The sequence below is a fragment of the Ambystoma mexicanum genome, chromosome 4p, assembly GCF_040938575.1.
Source record: "Ambystoma mexicanum isolate Mex_15411 chromosome 4p, UKY_AmexF1_1, whole genome shotgun sequence".
NCBI classification, from domain to species: Eukaryota; Metazoa; Chordata; class Amphibia; order Caudata; family Ambystomatidae; genus Ambystoma; species Ambystoma mexicanum.
In genome coordinates, this window is record NC_090927.1 from 1,204,245,322 (window position 1) to 1,204,271,935 (window position 26,614).

The 26,614-nt window shown below is 43.1% G+C and overlaps 1 protein-coding gene across 2 annotated transcripts in view; it reads left to right on the plus strand.

Annotated features, from left to right (window-relative positions):
* LOC138452671 (geranylgeranyl pyrophosphate synthase-like) overlaps positions 1–25,289 on the plus strand; it is a 182,975-nt gene extending 157,686 nt beyond the window's left edge. For both annotated transcript variants that reach the window (XM_069605025.1, XM_069605026.1), the window contains one exon: positions 24,222–25,289. In XM_069605025.1, coding sequence (XP_069461126.1) covers positions 24,222–25,010 — 789 coding nt within the window. In that variant the 3' untranslated portion in view covers positions 25,011–25,289. The remainder of the gene's footprint in view (positions 1–24,221) is intronic.
* The last annotated feature ends 1,325 nt before the right edge of the window (positions 25,290–26,614 follow it).

The following is a 26,614-nucleotide window of genomic DNA, read 5'->3' on the forward strand; positions in this document are numbered from 1 at the left end:
GTGCTAGAAACATTGGTTGATCAGAGTCTGGCACATGGCACGTCCCTCCTGTGCATCGCTGCCTCCCTGAGGCGCTGCCCATCCCCACCCTCCTCGTCCTCATCGTCAGGTCGTTGCAGTTCAGCGCCAGGGGCACATTCCGTCTGATGCACATATTGTGTAGCATGACACATGCCATGACGATCTTGGCCACCTTCTCATGGCGGTACAGGAGTGCCCCACCACACCTGCTGAGGCAGCGAAACCGTGCCTTCAAGAGGCCAAATGTCTGCTCTATCACCACACGGGTATGTGTATGTGCACGATTGTAGTCCTCCTCGTGCCTGTTCTGTGGGTTCCGGACTGGGGTAAGGAGCCACCTCTTCAAGTGATAGCCTGCATCACCTGCATGTGGGCAACAATGTATATGTGTAAGTCATCACATCATGTGGGGCTGTATCATTGACACCATAGCATGCATTGATTTCCTGATTGCAACCACATTGCCATGCATGAATGGAGACACACAATGTGACTGCTATGTGTGTATTCCTCTTATGGACTGGTGTGCGTGCCATCAACTAGTGGGCGCAGGTGGGTCCAGTTCCTTGTGAGTGCTCATGCACTGTGTTAGTCTACGCCGGTTGTTTCTATGATCTGGCTGATGTCCAGTCATTTGTATGCGTTCATCCTGGCACTGTTGATGTCAGCCTCATGATGATTTCACTATGCACAACAAATCGTGACATGCACTTTTGTTGGACCTCTGTGTCAGTGTAGTGGTGTATTGATGTATTTGGCCCTCATGTGACTCCTTTGTACACATTAATGGGGGACAGTACTTTCAGTTGATGGTATTTGGTGCTGTGTATTGGCCATGGTAATTACTTGTAGCTGCATAGTGTTGAGGGGGATACGGTCTGGTTGAGTACAGTGCACATGTAGATGGCTATGGAACACTGCATCATTTACATGGTAGGGCAGCTTTGATCTTGCATTATGTGGTCAGGTCCGGTCTGGCCTGGTTTGGGATATGAGCATGGTCAATTCTCTCAGGCACTCACAGCCAGGTGAAGTATGCATCTCTCCCCCCCCCATCTCAGCCAGGTGAAGTATGCATCTCCCCCCCCATCTCAGCCAGGTGAAGTATGCATCTCCCCCCCCCCATCTCAGCCAGGTGAGGTATGCATCTCTCCCCAAATCACCCACCCACATCGCATGTCCATGAGCCTAACAAGCAACTCACAGAGAAGCCAGGATCTGTGCCCTGCATGTCGCTCCATGTAGCGTGGTATCGTGGAGTTCCGCAGGACCATTGAATCATGGGTTGATCTGGGGTATCGGGCACAACAATGTGTGATGATCTTGTTTGAGTCACATACCATTTGCACGTTGATTGAGTGGTATAGCTTACGGTTGTGGTACGCTACCTCAATGGCATGTGGGACCACCAATTCCACATGGGTGCAGTCGATGGCGCCAATGCAATCAGGGATGCCGGCCAGTGAATGGAAACCAACTTTGGTGTTTGAAATCTCCTGGCCAGTCCGTGGTAAGTAAATGTGGTCGCCTGTGTGCTTCAGGAGGGCATCAAGCACTTGGTTCAGCGTACGTGAGAATAATGGTTGTGATATGCCATGCATGTGCCCCACTGTGTGCTGGTAGGTGCCTGTGGCCAGGAAGTGGAGCACAGACACTACCTTTAGTAGAGGTGGCATGGCGGTGCGTGTTTCAATCAGGCTGACAATGTCGTCATGTATCATGTCCACAATGGTGGTGATGGTGTCCCGGTCCAGATGATACAGGGTGTGGATCTGCTCAGGGGTTAGGTTGAATGGTCTGGCTCTGATGCAAGGAATTGGGGGCTGCCTGCGTGGTGCCACTGGCTGCACTGGTGGGGCATGCTGGGCCTGCCTCACCCTCCTTCTCCTCCTGCGTCTCCTCTGTGCTGTCTGTAGTTGTTGTTGTTGTTGTTGTTGTTGTTGCAGCAGTTCGAATGCAATCATGTCCTCCAGCCCCAGCATTGCTAGTAGTATGGGAATCATTTTGGTGTGTGGCTGGGTGTGGGAAGGGGTGGGGTGTGCTCCTTTTGTGCTGGCCCAGTCTGTATTGCCTCCACCTGTGCTGATTGTGTGCACCTGTGGCAGTTGGGAACACTGCACATGGCCGTTTACGGGTGGTCCGCGATGCCGGTATTTGCTCCATGCCGGTAAGGTACTTTTTGGCCTTCACTAGGGCGTTATTTGCATGTTCGCCTGACTTGTGATCTTCCCCTGTTTGCGCCATGATGGTATTGCCGGCATGAAGGGTCGCGTGCCAGCGCTCCTGTCGCTATTAGCTGCACTGTAAATTACGGTTCCGCTAATAGCGGGATGGGTTGTCCTAATCATGCGGAGCGGTAAGCGATGCCGGTAATCCTTTACCGGCATCGTTATTCACTTACCGCCCGGGTCGTAATGAGGCCCTATAAAATGTTGCCCTAGTTTTCCATACTATAGAAAGTTCATTATTTTTACAAGTGTTTCATTCTCTTGTCTAGCTGACAAATGTTTTTTCACTTATATACATTATGTGCTTTAAAACCTATCTGCCATAATAAAAGAAGCATGCTGGGCACACAGTGTTGGGTATACCTTATTCTATTATCAGGCAGTCTTGTGGAGGAGACACAGGCCCTTAAAACAAACAGTAAGTAAAATGAGAAAATTAAATAGACAAATTGTGTCCCAAAAATGCACAATGGCTATATCGAACACTGCCCCAAAATCTGCTCATCCAAAGCACCATTCCAAAATATTAATGTTTGAGAAATCAAAGACTGACAATCATGAGACCCTGGCGAACTGTGGAGAACTGGCACTTGTTCTCTACTAGTATTTGTTCAGAGTGATAAGCTCAAACTAGAGATTCAACCATAAATATATTTAAAAGGTGCTGGAATTTAGAATATCTTAACCATAATAAGGATGGAAAACTCATGAGTAATGCCAACCAATTACACAAATCTAATGAAATGTGCTCACCCCTAAAAGATTGACTCAAAAGAGCAAGTAGAGGATTATTTGATAGCTTTATGGTTGAGATGTAGAAACTCTGTGAGTGTAATGTGATGCATTCACAGTGAATGATCATGAAGCAGCAAACCAATAACTTAGCGTGGGGCTTACATGTCATGTTATAACACATTAGCACCCTTGCTGGAATGCACAGTCAATCAAGCTGTATTTTAAGATCCAAGCCTGCATTCTTTTGCTCTGTGATTGACTGTGCACCCCATTGCACCGTCTACTTTTACCTTCTCCACCCTTGCGCTCGCCAATACCCACACCCCAAAGCAAATCCCCTCACGTGCCCTGCATCGGCAGCCCCTGCCCTCCCATCACCAGACACTCTTCTCCGTCACCTGCAGTCAGAGATCCTGCACCTTACAGGGTTTCAGGATAGGCAGAGATGAAACAGAAAAGTAACCCACTCCCAGTGAGAGAGGGAGGCTCTGAGCTCTGTCAGGAGCTCACTCTGCTCGTGTGCGGGGGCACGGCATGGTCTCGCAGAACTAGCAGATGGGCAGGAGCAATGCTTTACTAATGTGAGTAACAATCTGCATGGCGACCATGATATTTATAAAAATTCTAAAAAAAAAATTCAATAAAATATCAAATGTACATTGAAGATGTTACAGAAAAAAACGACGAGGGTCCATTTAGGTAGACTCTCTATAAATAAATGTTAAAATGATTCAGAGCGGCCAAGCAGGCCACACACAAGATAGTTAATTGGCAACATAAGAAAATTTAAAAGAGCACATCCCTACCCTACACCTAAGCAAGGAACTCAATGGCTTATGTCATACCCATCTTCAAGTATTCTTCAGCAGAGCTTTCCAAATTTACATCAGGGAGGCTTTTAGAAATAAGACACCACAGGCGGAACAAGGGTATCTTGACTCTTTCAGACTCCGTCTTTATACAATAATTCCAAATGTCATCTTGTTTTATCGCCTTGTAATCATTCACCAGGCTGCCCAAAATTGTCACGTATGACAAGTGCAGTATTATACACTCTGTGAAGACATGCCTGGGCGTTTCTAGGGCCCCAGGTACCTTGCATATACGATATATCCTGTCAGCTTCTGGTATCTTGAGCCTAGCACCAAGGAATATTAGTAAAGGTAGTTGATTTGTCTGTAGTTTCAATAAGAAAGTCTGCATTGCAGGGCAAGGACATTGTCTCATATATCGTTGTTCTTGTAGATATGTATGTGTCACACTCGCTGCATACTTATAGTTGGTTAGAGTAGACAGGTGTGAGTAGTTATTGATCCAATCCCAATTCTTTATTTTATTTTTAAACACTTGGTTCAGTATGTGGACCCTAGTACCTCGTTTAAAATCAGGGCACCATCCAATCCTCTCATACATCCTAGACATGTCTCGGGAGGATAGCTCAGGAGCAACACGCTCGCCTTGGAAGCAAGACAACGCGGAGCAACACAGGTTCGATCCCCGGGTCCATGCTTAGAAATCTTTGGGTATTAAGCGCGTAATAAATGACCAATTACAATTACCATATTCAACTTCGCTAGCCTATTGAGAAGACCTCCTGAGTCACATAAAGTAGCCAGTAGTTGACAGCGTGAGTGGGAGTTGGGTTTTATATACAATACACCTTGTCTCATCATCAATTGTCCCTTCAATGAGACCACAACCAGTTCCAAGTGGACATACTCCATAGGGGTTGAAGGGCTCAATTTTAGTAGGCGTTTCCAAAAGAAACCCTCTAGGCAATCTAACCACTTATTGTCACCCATACAGAGTGCCTCCAATCCATACAGTACCATCGGGCAGAAGAACTGTGTGCAGAGGGCAATTATTCCATCTAAGGTATAGCCAGCTGCTTTAATAGCACATTTTCCTACTAGTGCGGTCAAACGCTGGGCCTTTATGACCTTAGCCTCTTTAATTTCCTTATAAAGCCTATTGGCACTCACCTCCAGACCCAGGTAAGGGTTTGGGTCCACATAATCAATAGTCACTAAGCTGGTGCCAAAACTCAAATGCTTAATTCTTTTAGGCGAGATTGTCATTACCTTCGTCTTCCCCTTGTTAATTGTTAAATCGTTATCTTTTACATAACTAACTAGGGTTTCGAACAAAGCACAAGCACCCAATAAGGTACGGTTAAACATAACCAAATCGTCGGCATTTAACATGCATGGGATAGGAAAATTACCAATCCTCGGGAAACATCCAACCCCTGACTTAAAACATCTGGGGAGTTTGCCCATATATACGTTATACAGGAAAGGGGCCAGGGTACAACCCTGCTTAACCCCCCTAAAGATCTGCATCAGTTGTGAAATGGTGCCCAGGTCGTCTAGACGAACTCTGGCTTGGGTGTTTAGCCATGCCGGACACCCCAATTTTTCCATTTTGGCCCACAACTTCCCCCCCGGTTTACACCGTCAAAGGCTGCTCGAAAGTCCACTCAAGTGACATATAATGTCCCCCCGACCCCCGTGGCAGAAGCTTCTCGGAAGAGCACATCCATAATCCTCAGGTTATGTACGGTATTGCATCCAGGCCTGAACCCTGTTTGAGTAAAGTTCAATAGCTGAGCGCTTGCTACCCAACTCTGCAGGGCCCTGAGTGTGAATATAGAAAAGGCTTTCCCAGAGATATCCAGAAGTGACAGGAGTCTGTAATTGTGAGGCATGGTCCTGTCCCCTTTTTTAAACACTGGAACCAATACTGACTGCTGCCACGAGGTAGGGCTCAGTTGCTCTCTACACACGTTATCATATAGAATCTTAAGTATTCCAGCCCACCCGCCTGGATTCTGCTTTAGTACCACGTTGGCCAGGCCATTAGGCCCAGGGGCCTTCGAATCCTTAAGACTTCGTATGACATTTTCAATAGCATTTACCCCAATTTCCAATTGCCAACCCTTCAACAGGAAACTGGGCGGAGAAGCATCGACTGACATACCACCTCTCTCCCTGAGGTTGTAAATCCACCTTTCTTCCTGTATAGGATTTAGTATCTTGGATCTGGGATCAACTTTGGCCTTTGTTAATGCTGCCCATATATTCTTAGGGTTACCACTACATAGCAACATAAACATATGTTGCCAGTGGGTATTTTGTAGGGAGAGTTTCCAACCCTTAAGCCAACGTTTATTGTCCCTTTTAATGTGCTTCACCCTATGGAACCTTTCCATTTCTGGGAGCTTAGTACGTTAGACTACCCTAGGTTTACAAAGCATTTCACGTTTTGCATCTCTAATAGCACTATCAAATTTGTTAGCTGGTTTAGCACAGTTAGTAAATGAAGCCCTAGCACAGGAACCAGTTGTCTCTGCTGTCTCCTTCATCCATGCCTCAATATCATTAGGACCCAGCAGACCCAGACTCTCAATAACCTCACTAGGGAGGTCTGCAATATACTCACCCCTCTTATGTATTTGTCTGATGGTCCAATGTATGCGGCTAACCCCATGGTTAGTAGACATCCCAACCCCTCCCTGAAACTTAGTGGGGGAGGAACCGAGGTAAAGTTTAAGGGCCAATATATTGTGATCAGCCTAAATTCAATAGCGGCCATAAGGCATGCGTTATTCCCAAAATAATAATCCAAAATTGACTGACTTTTATTCCCAGTACACGTCTAATTTCCTGGGATATCACCCCTGGTCCGGCCATTTAACATTACCAAGTCCCAGGTTCTCAGGAACTTGTCCACTATCATTGCTTTTACCTTGCAGCATAGTGCACTGATTAACCACATTTCTGCATGTGTCACAGGATAATTCATTGATACATTTGGCATTAAAATCTCCTCAACAAAACAAAATAATCAGCGAGAGACCCACTACTCACAGCTAGGGACTCTTCTAGATGCTCAAACATCCTCGCAATAATAGATGGCGTAGACGCAGGGGGATTTCACCATTATTGATATTTCTGCACACAAGACTTCCAGTGCATCCTCCTCCTTCCCTGCCGCAATATTGACTGAGTCTTGGGTATTCCTGGTCACCTCAGTCACATCAGGAGAATCAGTAATCGTAGTCACTGGTCCACCCCTACCCCCGGAGTCACAATGAGAGTTTCAACCATGAATCATATTGGTATATACCCCTGAGGGAGCATTTGGGGCGACCCATGTATGTGTACAGGTCTGGGAATGAGCTAAGCTAAATGTCTTGTGCTCCATGTTTAGTTCCAGATAAGTCAACATTTTTTGTTTGAGGTCACATTGGTCAGAATCAATTGCTGAACATAGAGCCAACAGGGCATCCAGTTTAGAAGTTAACTCATTAAGGTAGGGTATCAGCTTGTTGACTTTACCAATGGGGCACATATCATTCCTTTGCCCGATATCTCAAGTTCATAGTTAGCAGCTCCAGCAGCCTCCATTTCCAAAGCCAGGGCAACTTGATTAGGACTGGTAGACAAATGGGTTATATTGTCAGCCCTAGCCGAGTGAACATTACCTTGAGGGTTGCCCTGTAAGGTCCTGCAGAGATTAAGTAGCAAACCGTTGTTGTCCAGAGACTGCATAGAACATGATAGCAGCGCACAACTTTCACCGTCAGCACACAGTGAAGGCGCAAGTACAATCTTTGTAGGAACATTGGTATCAGGGGGCAATATCCCCATGTTCTGTGGAAGGGGGAAGAGGGGGCCGTACATTTTGATATTTGCGTGGAAGCGTTACCCACACCAGAAAAGAAACCTGAAATTCTACATTGACAATTAGGGTGGCTACCCCCATTAGGCCACCGATCTTTCTTCCCCTTTTTTGTTTTTGGCACCGCTCTATGTGCTTTCCTAGTGAGAGTCGGGCTATGTAGACGCGTCCCTCTCATTAGCGTGTGACTACGTAGTCCTTGTCTCGGGTCAACGTTTGGCTTCATAGTTCCAATAGAATATACAACACAGTCACTAATTACCGGCAGCCCAATGGATGCACTGATGGCTTTTAGCACACACTTCTGAAAATGCCCAAACACACGTGGCAAAGGCTTACTTTTGAAGAATCAACAAGCAGGCCAGGGTGACGTTAAAACAACGCTCATTCCCAGTAGGATGTGACTGGTTGTGGGTCCAAGGAGTAAAAATCAGAGAGCACCGCTCTAACAAAGTTTCCTTAAGCCCACCTGTGTGTTACGAATCATGTAAAAGTGAATTAGGGCAAGAGGGGAGTTGGTCCGTAGTCACCAACCCCCTTAGTTCAAATATAATAATTGGGTAATGCAGCCAACTGTAGGGTTCAGGCTCACCTGGTGCAGGGTAAGGGGGCAGAGGGACCTTAGCACATTCAGGGCGAGGCTCTTACCCCTTCCCAACCAGCCCTCTCAACACCAACAGCAGTGCTTGTATCTCCACCCCCAGCAGGGTGCTAGTTTATTTACAATGACAGGTACGCTTCACATGGAGGAGATGATGTCTCAAAAGAGTGCCCGGCTTCGGGAAACAGGAGTAGATGGAAATGACCCCCACCGTAGAACCCGCACCCAGACACCAAGACACTTCACCTGAGTAAGAGGCTTTAAGCACTGCCTCCAAGTTACAGCCACTGTAAGCAGACTCTGGTCCCTGGAAAAGCGGCTTCACTCGCCGCCAAGACACTCCACTGCACTCTGCCCATGGCTCTGCCTGAGTAAGAGGCTTTAAGCACTGCCTCCAAGTTACAGCCACTGTAAGCAGACTCCGGTCTGTAGAAAAGTGTCTTCACTCGCCGCCAAGACACTCCACCGCATTCCGCCCACGGCTCCACCTGAGTAAGAGGCTTTAAGCACTGCCTCCAAGTTACATCCACTGTAAGCAGACTCCGGTCTGTAGAAAAGCGGCTTCATTTGCCACCAAGACACTCCACCGCACTCCGCCTACGCCTCCGCCTGAGTAAGAGGCTTTAAGGACTGCCTCCAAGTTACAGCCACTGTAAGCAGACAGCGGTCTGTAGAAAAGCGTCTTCACTCGCTGCCAAGACACTCCACCGCACTCCGCCCGCGGCTCCACCTGAGTAAGAGGCTTTAAGCACTGCCTCCAAGTTACAGCCACTGTAAGCAGACTCCGGTCTGTAGAAAATTGGCTTCACTCACCGCCAAGACACTCCACCGCACTCTGTAGTAAATGTAAAGCATATGGCTTATATGCCATACACTAATGCCGTCATACAGCAGATACTCATTCTACATGCGCTCACATGCTATGCACCATGCTCCCCACAAAAAAATACATTATAAACAAAACAAACCTTTTTAAATCCAGAGTTAAGGTTAATCTTACAAACAGTAAAGTGCAGAACGAGTGGGAATAAAAAGTTAAGGTTAATCTAACATAAAGTAAAGTGTACAAACAATCAGAATAACGTTAAGGAAGTTAAAGTACCAACACTCACTGTATACGTCTACAAATTCAACCATAAATCTCAAATTATAAAAACTCACTTCACACCACTAAAAATCAAAATTATGTAATCATAAAAAACGTTTAAATTATCAGAACAACTTTTTTCATAAAAGAGTTTACATTAAATGAAAAAAAATGTAAAGTCTAAACACTTTAAAAATAATAATATTAATTTAACATAATACACTTTTTTCAATAAACTAAAATTATATAATATTAAAATCAAATATCATGGTAACCTTAACTCACGCACAAACATGAAAGCATAAGATATGACCATAAAATAAGAATAATTACCCTCAAAGAAACACGTAATTTTATAAAATGCAAATCTATTAGAAAGTAAATTATATGTATACCTATAATAAATGTTAAAACAATGTAACTTTTTGTAATACAAAATTACTATAAAACCACACTTACTTTTTAATATACAAAGATATAATTCCTGCAAAAAAGTGAATTTACAAAAAGTAAAATACACAGAACATTTTCTAAATAATAAAAGTAAATGAACCATACATTTACTATGCCAAAATATGCATAAACATTTCAATATCATCATCATCACATTCACTGTCACTCCTCTCCTTAAGAAGCCTAACCTTGATCCTAAAGAACCGAGCAACTTTAGACGAATTACGAATGGCAACTTTCTCCTCAAATTCCAAGACAAACTAGCTTCCTCTCAGTTCCAAAAGTAGGTTGAACTTAACAGTATCCTTCATAACCGACAATCAGGATTTTGACCATCTTACAGTACACAGACAGCTCTCGCCGACTTACAGTCTCACATGCTGAAAACCATGGACGAGGGGAAAGTTGGGCTGCTGGTCTTGTTGGACTTATCAGCGGCTTTCGATTTGGTGCACCACAAATGCCTACAACATTCTTTATCCCAACTTGGACATTGTTCCAAAGATGCGGTTGATTGGTTCCACTCCGTTCTTGCAAATCGAGAGTCGTGAATTCAGTGGGGTCCTGCTTCTTCACAACCGGCTCCTATCAGATGTGGTGTCTCTCAGGGAGCGTGCCTGTCGCCCGTTCTGTTCAATCTTTACAACGGGCCACTATGCTTGCTTCTGGAGGAACTAGGGGTGCTATTTACAAACTATGCCGACGAAACTCAGCTGATTCTGGAAATTAGTGGTAACTACACCTCTGATGTCCTATACATGGTATATGAACAAATTGACATATAGATGTCTAAAAACTGATATTTGCTTGAATGGCAATAAAACTGAGCTTCTCACCTTTGGATCCCGGCAGGCCCGGGCCAAACTGAGCACTGAGTATAAAAGTTTCAACGTTGGAAATAGCATTATCCAAGTACAAAACAAGGTGAAAACCTTAGGCGTTCAGTTTGAGGCATCACTTAATACAGATGCGTACATCAACCAGATAACCAAAAACTGTAAATACTACCTTTGTCTGCTTAAAAGTATTCGTCCATATATTACAGAAAAAAACTAGTCCATCACTGCCCGAGCAATTGTACTATCGAGGCTCGATTATTGTAACTCGTTACTGATCGGAGCCTCCATGTCCAATCTGAAAAAATGCCAAGTTCTCCAGAATGAAGCTGTACGCATTGTTAAACAGATTCCAAGAAGGTTTAACATCTCCAAGCACAGGAGGGACCTTCACTGGCTTCTGATAAAGGAACCCCTACACTTTAAAGCATGCACTCTGATACACCGATGCATCTTCGGAACAGCTCCATCATACCTCAAAGCATGGACTCATGGGTACAACCAAGTCAGGACATTGCGCTCTTCAAATCAGATACAGGTGTCTTGCCCCGCTTTCAAACGGGCAAATGGCCGAGGAAGATCCTTTCCAGTAAAAGCATCACATTTGTGGAACTCACTTCCTTCCCCGCTCAGACTTGAGACAAGCTTGAAGTCTTTCTGCAAAAGTCTCAAAACTCGTCTGTTTAAGTAATGAGGCACAACCGGCCCTGAACTCATTTCTCCCGATCTGACTGTCCTGTCTTTTTTGTTTGTACCTAATGTGTAATTGTTGCTCCTTGATGCCTGTGGGCATTCGGCGCAGTATACAAATAAATAAATAAATAAAACATACATTTTTTTGGGCAGAGAACCGCCATAAAAGAAAACAAATCATACACTGATGCAACGATGAAATACTTGAAGGCTAAAACAGGATCATATGAAAAACTCCAGAAGCTTGTACTCAATAAAAAATAGAAGATCCTCATACATCGCAGGCAAGTTCTGAAGATGCCTAATGTGCAGATGGTTATCAGTTCTGCCCAACTCAGCACCAGTCCAAGTAACTTTAAGAGCATGCTTCTTTTTTTTAAAGCAATATTAAGAAAAGTGGAAACCGCCACAAAGTCAGAATAGGTGGAACATAATTTCATAGAAACAAGGGCAGAGCCAGTTTCTCTTGAGTGCAGCTGGAGCCACAGAGGTTTAAGCAATGTTGACCTTTCGATGTTATACGTAGTGCACATGAAGGAAAAGTGGAGTTCATCTTCTATCATAGTGGTACAAAAAGGACACAAAGGGCCTCATCACGAGTTGGGTGGTACCCCTTAAATGCGGCGGTAATATTATTACTGCTGCATTTAAGGGTTGGCCCAATCACGAGTCTGGTCCTGCCAGGACGCATTCACCTCCAGCTCTGAGCTCAAGGTGAATGTGCCGGTGGAGAGGGCATTTTCTGCGTTATTAGCGCCTCCAACCCCATTGAGTCCAGAGAACCCAATGGGGAATGAGGATTTACTGCCTTACCGCTACTCGTGATCCGGCACTAATAGCATCGGACCGAGCTGCGGTAACTCTATTTGCGCTGGTGGTATCCCAGTGCAATTGCTGCTGGGATACCGCCCAACTCATGATAGACCCCAAAGAGGACGAATTCTTGTCCCATTTAGCTGTGAACTCAGCAAACAGTAAAATGCCTAGGTAAAACTAGGTGAAAACGCTTTTCGCCTTGGAAATTATTCAGTAGTCGAGGTAAGATTCCATACCCAAGGTTGTATTGACTCCATTGTAATTGACTGCCAGTTGTCCTTAAAAGCATGTGTCAATGATCTTGTCCAGGAGCCATTCATTAAAATGGTTCTTAGTGCTGCTTTTGTACTTAATGCGAAACGTAGGATCTTCCCACAGATCTTTGAGAACAATATTTTTTAACATGGTCTTGACATGCTTAAACCATGACAGTAACTTTCCTCCAGGTCTAAGCAGCACCTCTGCCAGGCCTTTGTGTATGAGCACCTCTGTATTCCAGATTATTAACCAGTATAGCACAGGTTGTAGCATAATGACATATTTTATTTATATTAGTCCACCCTCCAGGGTCACCGGGACAGTAGGTGCATTATTTGGATTGTGGGCCAAGAACAATGACCCCACAATTCAGCACCATATGTAATGGCTGGAATAGCCAGAGCCCTATAATCTTGAGGTGTACTGAGACTGTTTTTCCTTCCAGGTGAGATGCAAGGCCTGCAATCGTGCTGCAGAGAGCTCTTCTCAATTTGCTGAACCCATTTCACATTACTGGACAGGGTCAATCCTAGATAGGCAAATGAGTCAACAGTTTCCAGAAGATGGTTATTCAGAAAGAATTTTACAACAGCACGAGAAAGACGCCAGACAGGGGCGCATGTCATGGTCTTGGTTTTAGTTAAATTGATACGCAGGCCTTTGCTGTTGCATAAGGCCTCAAATGTGTGGAGTTGATGTTGTAGACCTGCAGGTGTTTTGGCCAACAAAACTGCATGGTCTGTAAAAAGAGAAGCAAGCTCCACTTATGTCTACCCAGGCTAGGAGCATCTTTTGCCGCCGCGTGTAATACTGGTACTATGTTATTAATGTACAGTGAAAATAATAAAGAGGCCAGGACACAGCCCTGCCTTACTCCGATTTTAATGGGCACTGAGTCAGTAGCTTCTCCTCGTGCACCCCAACAGATGTATGCGCTGTTCTTGGGCTATAGAGACTTGATGGCGTTACTAAGACTTACTGAGACGCCAAGATCATCCAAACTTTCCCATAGAAGGTTTCTTAGGACAGTGTCAAATGCAGTTTGGAGGTCTACAAATGCCAGATGCATACGTTGAGAATCCAGCCGCACATATTTTTGTAACATTAGGACCAGCCGCATCACTTGATCGATTGTTGAAACCCCTGATCAAAAACCTGCCTGGGCATAAGAAAGGATGTTTAACTTAGCAGCGCAATCCTCAAGACGATGTAGAATAATTCAGGAATACATTTCTGCTAAGGAATTAAGGAATCGATCAGTGAAATGGGTCTATAGTTGGACGGTTGGTCCTTGTCTCCTTTCTTATGGATCAGTAAGATGGTCGCCTCCCTCTAGCTTTGCGGGGTAAGTTCATAGTGTAAACACTGCTTAAAAACTTAGTAAGAAAGGGGATCCAAATAGCATGATCATTCTTTAACAAATCAGATGGTATACAGTCAAAACCTGGGGCTCTGCCACTTTGCTGTTCCCATATTGCCTGATTCACGTCAGAGGGAGAAATAGGAGGGATGAAAGCACCTATGGGCAGTGATCTTAATTCCATCTTCAGGGCAAAAATTCCTAAATCCTTTCCAATACATTTCAGTATCATACTTTACATATAAAAACAATAAAAATATAGAAATTACATGTTAATATTGCAAATATAAAGTTTAGTAAACAATAAACAAAAATAAAACATACACAAAACAACTAAAAAAATATTCAAATACCATATACAGTAAAACCTAGTTACATTTACTTCAACAAATAATAGTAATATATACAACATTTATAACTTACAAAGCTAGTAGCATGTAAAGTGCAATAGTCATTATTCTGCAGAAAAAATGTTAACATGTAATATGTGCACTAAATTACATTTACTAAATAAGAAAGTTTTAATAGTAACAAAAGCAGTGCAAACGTAATTACACATTGCAAAAAAGTATAACCTAAAGGAAAAAGGGCCAATGTACAAAATGACTGCTAATGAATTATAGTATGTAATGAGATGAATTCAGATTTTAAAAATATTTAATTGATTTTATTCAGGAAAGTATTGGGTTTTTATGTTTAAATGCAGCGTGTGTATTGCTGGTGTCAATTTCTTTTTTTTATATATCGTGATGCAACTTTGCTTTCATGGTTTTAAACCGAATAAAGTTATGTGTGAACCAATACATATTGTAAACATACATAAAAACACTTTAACATTATTATTTAGCACAAACAAATATTCACTCAACACATTACATCACTTCCATCTATAAAACATTTAATTTAAAAGCAAAATATTGTAAAAAACAGGATGAGATAAGGTCACCATGATATTTGATTTGAATAAAAAATATTTTTATTTTATTATTTGCTACCTTAGTATTATAATTTCTAATGTTTGTAGACTTTACATTTTCATTGGTTTAACCTTCCATTTTCTGTAGTGTTCTTTTTCAAATAATATATATATATATACATATATATATATATATATATATATATCATTATTTGTATTGCCACAATGTAATGTCAGCGAAGTAATGTAATTTCCATGAGGTAATTTACTTCAATGAAACAGTGTACAGTGTTGAGGCTCTGTAGGTAAAAGAGATATAGTGGTAGTCTGGCAGGTACAGTTCAGGGGCATCTCTGATTCAAATTTCTATAATTGTGCACACCCGAAGCCTGGAAGGAGTTGAAACTCTAAATATAAGCAATGTATGGATTTGACACAGTGGACTCTTAAAATCCACAATTATAGTGCCCAAATACTATTGGTGTCATATAATTGTCAGCTTGGTTGTTAGTGACTCATCCCACTCACAGCGCCTTATGTCTATCGGCATCTAGAAACGGATTTTGTCCAACCATTTGGGCCCAGCCCAGAAATTGTACTTGTTCTATCACCTTCATCAGAAAACAGGAAATATCAGCTGGAATCACTGCTTCTAAGGCTCCCAAATTTCGTGTTCTCCCTTCCGACTTCCTGCAGATAAAGCACTCTGAGACTGACATCACCAGGCAAAAGCCTGAACGCAGCAGCCGGGATAGGACCCCTCTAGAAGGCTAGAATGGAGCACATCTGCTGCAGCAGGGTAACTATTTAAGGGGATGAGACCAAATTTGATGGAGGTACAGTATGTCCCAAAGCCTTCATCCATATATGTGAAGATACATGCTCAAAGAAGGGAGAAAGACCCTTCCCTTTGTCATTGCAAGGACTATTTAGGGTTGTCTAATGGCTGGACAAAGCCTTCTTCAAAATAAGACATCTGGTACCCAGGAACCTGCTTAATGGTGAAAGTAATGAAAAGGCTCTCTTTAAAACTTCCTGCCAATGGCTGCAGACTGACTTGCATTCCCCTGGAGATTCTGGAAGGGGTCTCTCATCATCACGAATTTAAGGAGCAGCTCTGGACTCTGTTTTTCAGCTATGGTGCATTTTCAAGTCGTTTTGACTGCTAAGAAATCTTTTCCAGCCACTACAAGCACCCAGACCTGCTTATGGCACTCGCCACTTTTCTGTCCTCTGTTGAGTCATTAAGCCCCTGACTCGGCCAATAACCTCCCTGTGATTCAGCCTTTTCCCCTTAGATTGCCACTGAGAAATCACATTTAATTTCTAGACCTTTTCGTGCCAACTCGACTCAACCATCACCTGTCTATTTTTCATCCGATTCGTGCCGATCACAGCTGCACGGCAGCAGCACATCACTGGACCATCTCAGTCCAACTCCACTGTCTCGACAACTTTGATCAATTGGGGAGAAATACAGTGTTAAGGCTTTGCAGGGAAAGAGATATTCTGGTAGTCTAGCAAAAACAAATACAATTAGAAAAGAAACATAACAATGCTGTTAAATGACAATGGGGTTTGAAACCTGGTGAATTACATAGAATCGAAGAAATGGGGTCACAAATGTATTATTAAATCATCCAAGTCTGTGCAGCGACTACTTATTTTGTGGATAAAGACATTAAAATCCCTCCTGAGTTGTCACCATGCACAGAGCTTAGTAAATCCTATGTCACTAACAAAGCCAACACAGTTGGATTGATGATTATTTTCCGAATAAAGTTGAATACGGATTTTGATTGATACATAGAAGGAACTGTTAGCCCTCGCTTGGCTTTTCCCCTTGGCTATGCAAGCCAAAAGACTAGTTTTATGTTTTAATACGGAAGTATATTCATTGTAATGCTGTATTGCTGTTCCAAAATAAAAAAGAAACCACAGGGCCACTTCTCAAAAGGTGTTGGTGGAGGTGATAATAGAACCTTGCTCTTACGAGTGCTTAATTGGAGGCCCATATTGATTGCACTTTGCCAATCCACCAATGTGTGAGTGAGGCCCACGTAAATGTAGCGACAGCGGAGCACAATTTAACATATAGTGATGGGATGATGCTCTTCGGACCTTCTCTCTAATATCGAGATGTGTATTGCATGTCCATTCCCACCTCTTCTGTTTAAAGATTTAGCTTTGACTTTACAAAAGCAAATAAATATTAAAAGTATAATAAAAACTGTTGCATGACAAGATTTAATAGGTAGCCTTTTATCTGGAGGTGGAATCGATTAGCCTCCCTTCACTTTCCCTCTCCGCCCACCCCAATACAGGATTATCTGCATACTCCATTGCCTATCACATCAGTTGTGACAGAATGTATCTGCGAGGGCTGAATAGCCTGAGCAGTTATTATTTTTAATGCAAAATGATGCGGCTATATCTGACTCTGAAAGCATGGTTTGCTAATCAGATCCCCCAGTCATAATGCTCCATGCTGTAAAGCATGGTTTATAGTGATAACGTCGAAAAAAAAAATTCGACTTACAAAAATGTCGAAAAAAAAATGTCGAAATCAATAATGTCGAAAACCTATACATATAATGAAGAGTCAATTTTTAGAAATTTTTTTTAAAAAAAAAAGTCATTTAGCACTATCACTAAATACATAAACAAGAAGAGTCCCCCTAACCCCCCTCACACAACACCCCCCTGCCACCCTCCCCCCACCCCTCCACCACCCTCTCACCCCTCATACTCAACACATTTTAATTATTTATATATTTATTTATTTATTTATTTATTCAATAAATAAATAAACAAGAAGAGTATCATTTACTAGGGGGGGTCCCCCCCAACCCCCCTGACCCAACGCCCCCCTGCCACCTCCTCCTCACACCCACCACCCTCTCACCCCTCATACTCAACACATTTTAATTATATATATTTATTTATTTTTTTCTAAAAATTCAAAAAAATGTAGAAAAAATTCGACATTATTGGTTTTCGACATTATTTTTTTCGACATTTTGACTGTCGACATTATTGCATTCGACATTATCACTGACCACCGTAAAGCATAGGCAAACATAAAGCAGTGGTGAATGTGTCTACTGACACCTCTAACCAGCTGCCTTGAGGTCTGGCATCATGACAATTGCAAAGTTACATAAACATTCCTTTCATCAGACTGATGGAATCCAATGTTCCGGCAGCTAGGGTCCTCCTTTAACCATGGGCATCTCTGATTCAAATTTCTATAATTGTGAACACCCAAAGCCTGGAAGCAGTTGAAACTCTAAATATAAGCCATGTCTGGTTTTGACACGGTGGACTCTTATAATCCACAAGTATGGAGCCCAAAGACGATTGGTGTGATATAGTTGACAGCTTGGTTATTAGTGACTCATCCCACTCACAGTGCCTTATGTCTATCGGCATCTAAAAAAGAGTTTTATCCAACCTCTTGGGACCAGCCCGGAAACTACACTTGTTCTCTCTGGGAAGGCTTCTTACCTTCATCAGAAAACAGGAAATACCTGCTGGGGATAGCTTGGAACACTGCTTCTAAGGCAGGCTCCCAAATGTTGTGCTCCCCCTTCCGACTTCCAGCAGACAAAGCATTCAGAGACTGACATCACCAGGCAAAAGACTAAACACAGCAGCCAGTACTGGACCCCTTCTAGAAGGCTAAAAGGGAGCAAATACACTGTAGCACTGTGACTATTTAAGGGGATGAGAACAACTTCCCAGGTGAATCTTCTTTAATCTACAGAAGAAGAATTTGACCTGGAACTTTTTTTGGGGTACAGTATGCCCCAAAGCCTTCATCCATATAGGTGAAGATAAATGCTCAAAGAAATGAGAAAGTCTCTTCCCTTAATCATCCCGAGGACTATTTGGGGTGGTCTACTGGCTGGACAACGCCTTCTCCAAAATGAGACTGCTGGTACCCAGGAACCTGCTTAATGGTGACAGTAGTGAAAATGCTCTTTAAACCTTCCTGCCTATGGCTGCGAAGTACAGAGTACTGACTTGCATTACCCCCAGACACTATGGAGGGGTCTCTCATCATCAAGAATTTAAGGGAAGCTCTGGACTCTGTTCTTCAGCTTTGGTCCATTTTCAAGTCCTTTTGACTGCTAAGAAAACATTTCATGCCACTACACGCACCCAGAGCTGCCCATGGCACTCGCCGCTTTTTTGTCCTCTGTTGAGTCATCGAGCCCCTGACTCGACCAATAACCACTGTGTGATTCAGCCTTTTCCCCTTAGATTGCCACTGAGAAATCACATCTAATTGCTGGACATTTTTGAGCCAACTTGACTCGACCATCCCCTGTCTGTTCTTCACCCGATTTGTGCCGATCACAGCTGCACGGCTGCACCACATCGCTGGACCACCTCAGTCCAATTCCACTGTCTCGACACCTTTGATCAATTGGGGAGAAATGGTCCTAAAACATCCTGATGCTGACTAAACCCATTTTAAACTGTCTACCAACCTGGCACAACTCGGTCAAGCCCCAAGAACAAGCCTAAGAGCTATTTGACAATGTATGGCCGCCTGGCCTGCCTTAAAGGTCCCTAGGGACATTTAAGTCCATACTTGCTACCTTTCTAAATGATATGCTAAGTAAACTGGACTTTGCTGATGAAACGGTTGGCTCTGAACCCACACTGTGTCCTGTCCTTACAAAATCTACAACACAGTTTCCACATAGTGGCGCACTGTGGAGAGTTCCAGTTACCTTCTTTCATTAGAAAAAATTAATAAATCAGTTACTTAATGAAAATATGGGTCTTGCATTGGGGCCAAGGGAATACTGCTTGACGGTGTCATTCCTGGCGCTCCCTGCCGCCCCCGGCACTTACCTGGCTGGAAGATGTACCCTTGTTTGAGGCTGCTCGCTGTGTGATCCTTTCCTGCTTCCACGATTCTCAAATTGCCAGGCATCAGAGAATCAAAGCCAAAACATACTTGGTGTCTCTGCAGTTATGGTGGCCCGTTCTGTCATGCCAGATGCTGGAGTAGGTGAGTACATGTCCTGTGTGCGCCCAGTCCAAGACGAGCCAGAGTCGGCTTGTTGGATTGCAACAACTCTTAGAGAAACCGCCTTATCCCTGGCATACTGTTGCCAAAGACCTCATTGTAGAGCTCCTGTGCTCCCACGGCAACACTTGCAGTATGGAAATAGTTGATAGTTTCTCCAAATTAGAGAATGTAATTTCTCTACCCACCTTGTCTACCACTGTGCAGATGGCACAGGTTTTTTGTCACGAAGTATACAGGCTACACAACGTACACAACAACTCTATGCACTCTTTTTTCAAAACGAACACCTTATTACTGCACATTCAGATTTCACCACAAGATCCTGCCACTCCAGTCACCATCGCAAAGTACAGTTCCTACTCCCAATGTCTTGGTGCAGCACATACAGCAGGTCCATAAGAAGGTGTCCCTGATCCTCCAGGAAATGGCACAATCACAAAAGGATATCGCAGACAGAAAGAGGATGCAGGAACCTCTGTACAAGATTGGCCATAGAGTATGGCTGTACAGTATGAATCTGCCACTCTAAAGCCTACCCTAAGAACACTGAGTGACCTGTTCATCCTGTCTTTCACATCACCTTACTGAAGCCTTACCGGGAAGATGCCTATGGCCATGCACCTGCAAAACCTTCATCTGTTTTGGTTGACAGTCAGCCTGAATTAAAAGTCCAGGTGTTCTGCGACTCCCATCTACAGAATGGTCGGCTGTACTTCTTGATCAACTGGAAGTGTTACGCTGTCTGTGATCGGTCTTGGAAACCAGCTACTCAAGTCCATGCTACTCAGTTGGTGTGACAGTTCTATCAGCATTTTCCCTGGAAACACAGTGCACCAGGTTTCCCAGCGGAAAGGGTAAGGTGACATGCCTTGTGCTCACCGTTGCACCCAGCACTTACCTGGTTGGAGGTTGTACCCTTGCTGGAGGCTGCTCGCCCGGCTTCCACAGAGGTTCGGTGGCAGGCCAGACGTGGATGAGCAGCAGAGGGCACAGTCCTGGCATGATGACATGAGGAACTCTGTCCCAAACATCATGTACGCAATGGGGGCATCCTGTGTTGCCTTGAAAACCATGACCGAGGCCCTAACCTTGAGTTCACTGCCCTGAGGTGATTTAAACCCTGTGAAGCCTGAAATGGACATGTTGCAACAAGCTGCGTACTGCTGGTTGCCTTTCCTTGGCTTTGCCTAGCCTTTGGTTGCCTGTCTCATCTTATCTGTTAACCTGCCGTGTGCTCCCCCACCCTTCCACTGTTGCACCTTGCCTTGCTTCACTCTCCTCCTCCCTGTCCTTTTCCTCTGCTTGACTTCCAGTATCTTTTTCGTCTCCTGGTCCACCTGCCCACCTGCCTTGCAGTTTCTGCAGGAACTTTCTTTCTTGCTGCTCTGCTCCTAAAACTATCTGCACTCCAGGAGTTCCTGGCAGCTATTCCTGCATCCACAAGTACCCCAGGAGTTCCTACCTGCTTCTCCTATTACCATCTGTACTCCTGGAGTACTCTACCTGCCATCGACAGAAGCAGTCCAGCTATCTGGTTCAGCTCTTGCTTTCTTCCTTCACCACATTAATCTGGGAAGATGTCTCATGATGCAGGGAACAGATCTCTGAGTACCCGACAATGTGTCTTCACTTAGGTGCTCCACGACTGGAGTCTGTCGAGTCTGGAACCCCAAAGAGTCCAGTTCGCAACATCCTGACAAGCCACCCAATATAGGTACTAAACAACGATGTGATAAAGTCCTTGACAGTCTGTTCACAAGGACAGGTAGTGAATTGGACTGTAAACAAATCACCTCCTTGAACAAGGACCATCACAGCAATTCAAAAGTACCTTTTTTGTTCCTAATTCTGCTTGTCCATGCCAGTCTGGTCCCTTTGATTTTTACTGTGAATTATTACACTGTTATGGTCAAAAAGGGCATAGGGCCTCATTTCAGGTACAGTGTTATGGGAAATATTGTCAGTAATATTTCAGTAGCACAATTACCTAAACTTTACTGACAATTAACTGTGCCACCGTTCTACACGTTTTGGAGGTTACATTAAGGATTTACCTCCGGCAAATAGCTGGAAGCAAATCCACCATTGCAGAATTACAGCTCATTGTAAATCTAAAAAAAATCCCCATGGACTCCTATGGATTCCAAAAATGAGAATTAACACCACCTTGCCATCACTCATACTCCTGCGTTACTTCCACATGTCAAAGTGACAGAAATGGCCAACGGTTTTGATGGTAAATCCATGGATTGCCACTGATTAACCACCAAACTCGTAAGGAGGCCCATAGTCTTGATTATTAGGAGGTTCCTTTTGATATATTTAAGTATTGGAAAAATGGATTTTGGCTCTCAGATCATGTGTACTGCACTAATAACTGGGGGATAGAAGACCACTGATGTTCTCCCTTGCATTCTGAGCTTGGGGTGGAGGGAGATAGAGGAAGCTGCTCATCAGGAGGAAGCGTCGGAAGCGGCGGCTCTGCCGTGCGGTTTGACGTGTACTGCGGATTTCCAGGTGCCTTTCTCTAACCGGCGCGGCTCAGCGTTTCGTCTGTTGCTGCGTCTCGAAGCTTCCCCACGGCCCTCGAGGAGGACGCGACTGCGGTCAGGTGAACTAGGAGCCACCAGCACCGAGAGACGGTGTCCGGGGTCAAGATCGGTGTGGGTGCATGGCTGGCATGCGCTTGGCTTGGCTGGCGGATCGGGCAGACACGCCCCAGTGTGGACGCGACCCGGCGGCCGGTGAGAGAGATATGCTGGGCTTGCTACTCAGGCCCCTGGGGGAAAGGGCTCAGAGCACCATATTCCGCCTTCTGACGCTATAGTGCGGGAGGAAATAGGCAGACTAACTGGAGTCACACTCACACGGGTGTAGTTCTCCCTGGAGAGAGGGGCTGCGCATACATTGAGCGGGCCACTCACCCTGCTGGTGTTTCAATACCTGTGGAAGGAACATCTTTCTAGTCACTTGCATATTAGGGGGGTCTCCATCATCCAATTCCAAGGAGCCAGGAGTAGCTCCTTTTTCCCCCTATCTGTAGTACATAAGGTTCCACCAATCAGTTTGATATGGAATTGGAGCAGGCTGGCCCGGCACCCTCCTTATCTCTTGAACAATCTATTCTCGATCATTGGCTGGACTTTATGGCCAGTATCGCCAAAGAGCTGCTGCTATGTAAAAGCCCCTTCGACTTGGGACTCTTAGTGAACTCTCTTAGTAAACTGTGGGGGATCCAAGCTCCTTGAGCAAGAATATAGCTTCACAAACTAATGATTCTTTTTGCCTACATGCTGGAACTGGGACATACAATCTGGATAAGGCCTGTCAATTTAACCCTCAAAAAAAGCTACTAGATAAGGCCTCGCAATCGGACCACTGTGGTAAGGTAGTTCAGACACCACTTAGTGTTCCGATAAATAAAAGTAGCGTTACTACAAAGTCCCTCACTGTCTTTCCTTCTGTCGAACCAGCTGCTGCTATTACAGCAGTGGCACAGAAATCGGGCCAAGAAGCTTACAATCAACCGAATGTCCCTCCGAAGCTGGGCTCCTCCCAGAACCTGCGCATTAGAAAATGCCGGATGCCTAGGATAGAAGATACGAATACTCAGGTTTTTGCTTCGGACTCGAGAAATTTGATCATCACCAATATTAGCAAGGTCGATGGACATGAACCCAAAGAAGCCTTACGACTTAAAGTCTTAGGCTGGCTCAGACAAATAACAGGGCCGGGTGTGGTCAGGCTATCAGATCTTAAAATCCTCTGTAGGATGGACCTGAGAGACTGGAATACAGAGGATAATAAAGATTGTGTCTTGGTGGGGTGTGGGTCCAGCTCCCTAACGGCCTTCCTAAGACTATGTAAATACATGCCTAGGCGATCGACTGGTTGTAGTTTGATTATTTGATCACTTATGAGGTTTTAGCCGGTTTTCTAGGTTATGTCTTTCTGTTGCTTGTTTTGTACTGTGTTTAGGACACACTTCCCTTTTGCTCATTCTTGTTCCTGTTCTAAGAATTGTTTGTATTGTTTGCTTCTTTGTTTGTATGCGCCCTTAAGCCTTTGGGTACCTGGTGCGCAATAGAAATAATAAACATAAACATAAACATAGAGACAGTAATGCATTATAGAGTAGATTTTTTATTGCTTGTTAATTAACACTGATTAAGTCTATTGGTTAGTAATCAAAGCCTCTTAGTAATCAAAGTTTGGTATGTCTGTACTACTCTACAGAAGAATATTGTAATGGTATTCATGGTAAAGGTTTTATTAACATATTTTTTTGCTATTGGTTTGAAATCTGAATATTTGTCAAAGGTTTTCGCATCATCTGTTTCTCTGTTCATGGAAATTAATTTGAACATATTGAAAAAACGTATTTGCCATATTTATGTCCAGTTTCATGTTTATTCCAATAGTAGTTCTTTAATGTGTATTAGAATAGGACCTCTTTTTGACTACCTGTCTATATATTTATTTTTCAGATAATCACTAAAGTGACAGAAATGATTCAAAATGGCTCTCTGATGATAGACGACATTCAAGATAACTCAAAGTTACGAAAAGGCTTTCCAGTGGCGCATAGCGTATATGGCATTGCAGCTGTAATAAATGCAGCGAATTATGCATATTTACTCAGTATTCAAAAGATTCTAACACTCTGTCACCCAGACGCTATGAAAGTATTCATAGAGGTGGCTTTAGATCTCCACATAGGACAAGGTATAGATATTCACTGGCGAGATACCTACACGTGTCCGACAGAAGCTCAATATAAAGCTATGGTATTACTGAAGTCGGTAGGACTTTTGGAATTAACGGTAGGCCTCATGCAATTATTCTCAGATGATAAACGTGATTTAAAGCCACTTCTTAATACACTAGCCCTATATCTCCAAATAATTGATGATTATACAAATTTAAATTGTAAAGAGTATAATGAGAACAATGTTGTTTGTGAAGATTTAACAGAGGGAAAATATTCGTTTCTTGCTGTACATGCAATATGGTCACGACCAGAAAGTAGTGTGGTGCAAAACATACTGAGCCAGCGGACAGAAAATATACACATAAAAAAATATTTTGTGGAATATATAGAAAAGATAGGTTCATTTGAATACACCAGGCAAACATTGAAAGAGCTTGAATCCAAACTACACAGTGAAATTGAAAGGCTAGGGGGAAACCCTGATCTTGTAGATTTAGTCCAACATATATGTAAAATGTACAGATATAATGAAGACACTGCTCTGCAACCAAGTGCCAACGTTTGATGTAATTATTTCAATTGATGGAATAAACTTATTTGATTTTTAGTATCAACTACTTCCATTTATTCAGCTGTGTGAGAAAATTAAACTGAATTGGATTATATTGATATAAACAATTTTAACCTATCGAAACGGTTAAAAAGTCTTCAAACACTAGTATTGCTGTTGTACCTAATCAAGGTATATAAAATGTCAAATATATTTAGAATATCAATGCCCATGATTTCCAAATGTTATGTATTTGTATAAATTGCTGAATTGAAAAACAATTAATTATGGACATTTTCTGTAGATTGACGATAGTTTGATTACAGCAATCTATTTAATAAAGAATCTTTCCAAAACGTCTTCTTATTTCATTTCCCATAAAGAACAAAAGTGAAAGCAAGGCACATGTGTATTTGGGTTGTTAGATTTTCCTAAAGTAACATCTAAAAACCCAAGTAAATACCTTTTGTAGATAAGTGCAGCTGTATTAGTAAGATCATGATTTTTAGAATATATTTTCACAATTTAGCACTTAGATATTTACGGTGGGAAAATGCAAATTTCTAGTCTTGGAGAGCTGAGTCAAACAGCCCCAGCAAGAGGTGACATTATTTGTGGTTTAAATAATTGCAATGTAAGCACTCTTAATTAATCTTTTTTTCAGAAGAATTAACCATGTAGGGTGCCAGCATTGAAAGTTAAGTACCAACATTATCCTTTGTCTATAACGTTACATATTTACCATGGTTTGCACTGGTTACACTTGACTTTTGTGCTCTGAATTCTGTTGTTTATTTACAATACCTCGATTTTGAATCTTACCCTGAGGTCGAGCCTTATCAGTCTGTTTCCCTTATGCGAAAAAGTTCATTAAACAAATTGAGGCATTGCGACAGTGAATATTACAGAAAGTTGTGTAGATATAGCTCCACTATACTTTGTCTTATGTAAATGATCATTGTTAATAACTTTAATAAGTATTGTATTCTAAGGTAAATAGGGATTAGTAATCAACTCAAAGTGGACTGTTATGTTAAGTTGACTTATACTGTGCACCGGTACCATTTGCATGGTCTCCAGGCATTCACACGGCTCTGTAAAAAAGAGGGTGGGTTGGTTTAGTGAGAAAAGAGGGATAGGAGAGAGATTGTGCTCATCTGTTGATACTTGCAGAACCAGGGGAATCTTGCCTCTGTGCATCTGCTATCTAAATGAGCTTTGCTTGTGCACACTGACTTGTTGTGTCCAGATGGTTAAATCCCAGTGTCTGTGATTGTTTGTTGTTTGCAGATGTTTGTTGTGCTGGATGTATGGTTTGTGTGTTTCGTGTGTAGAGTGGCTGGCCCTTTAGGGCTTGTGTGGTATTTGGGAGGTATGCGGGAAAGGAGCCCATGTTGGGTTGATTAGTAAAGTGGCAAGCTTCAGAGTGTAGGATGCTTTCAACACAGAGACAGGATGCAGAGGGCAGCAGTACCGTAATCAATACATTGTCTATACTTCAACATTCCACTAGATACAATACATTGGTTACCCTCTAAATTCTACAAAGTGCAATACATAGGCTGCCCTAAGGATTCTTCTAAGTGCAATACAAATACAGTTGAATACTCTCAAACATT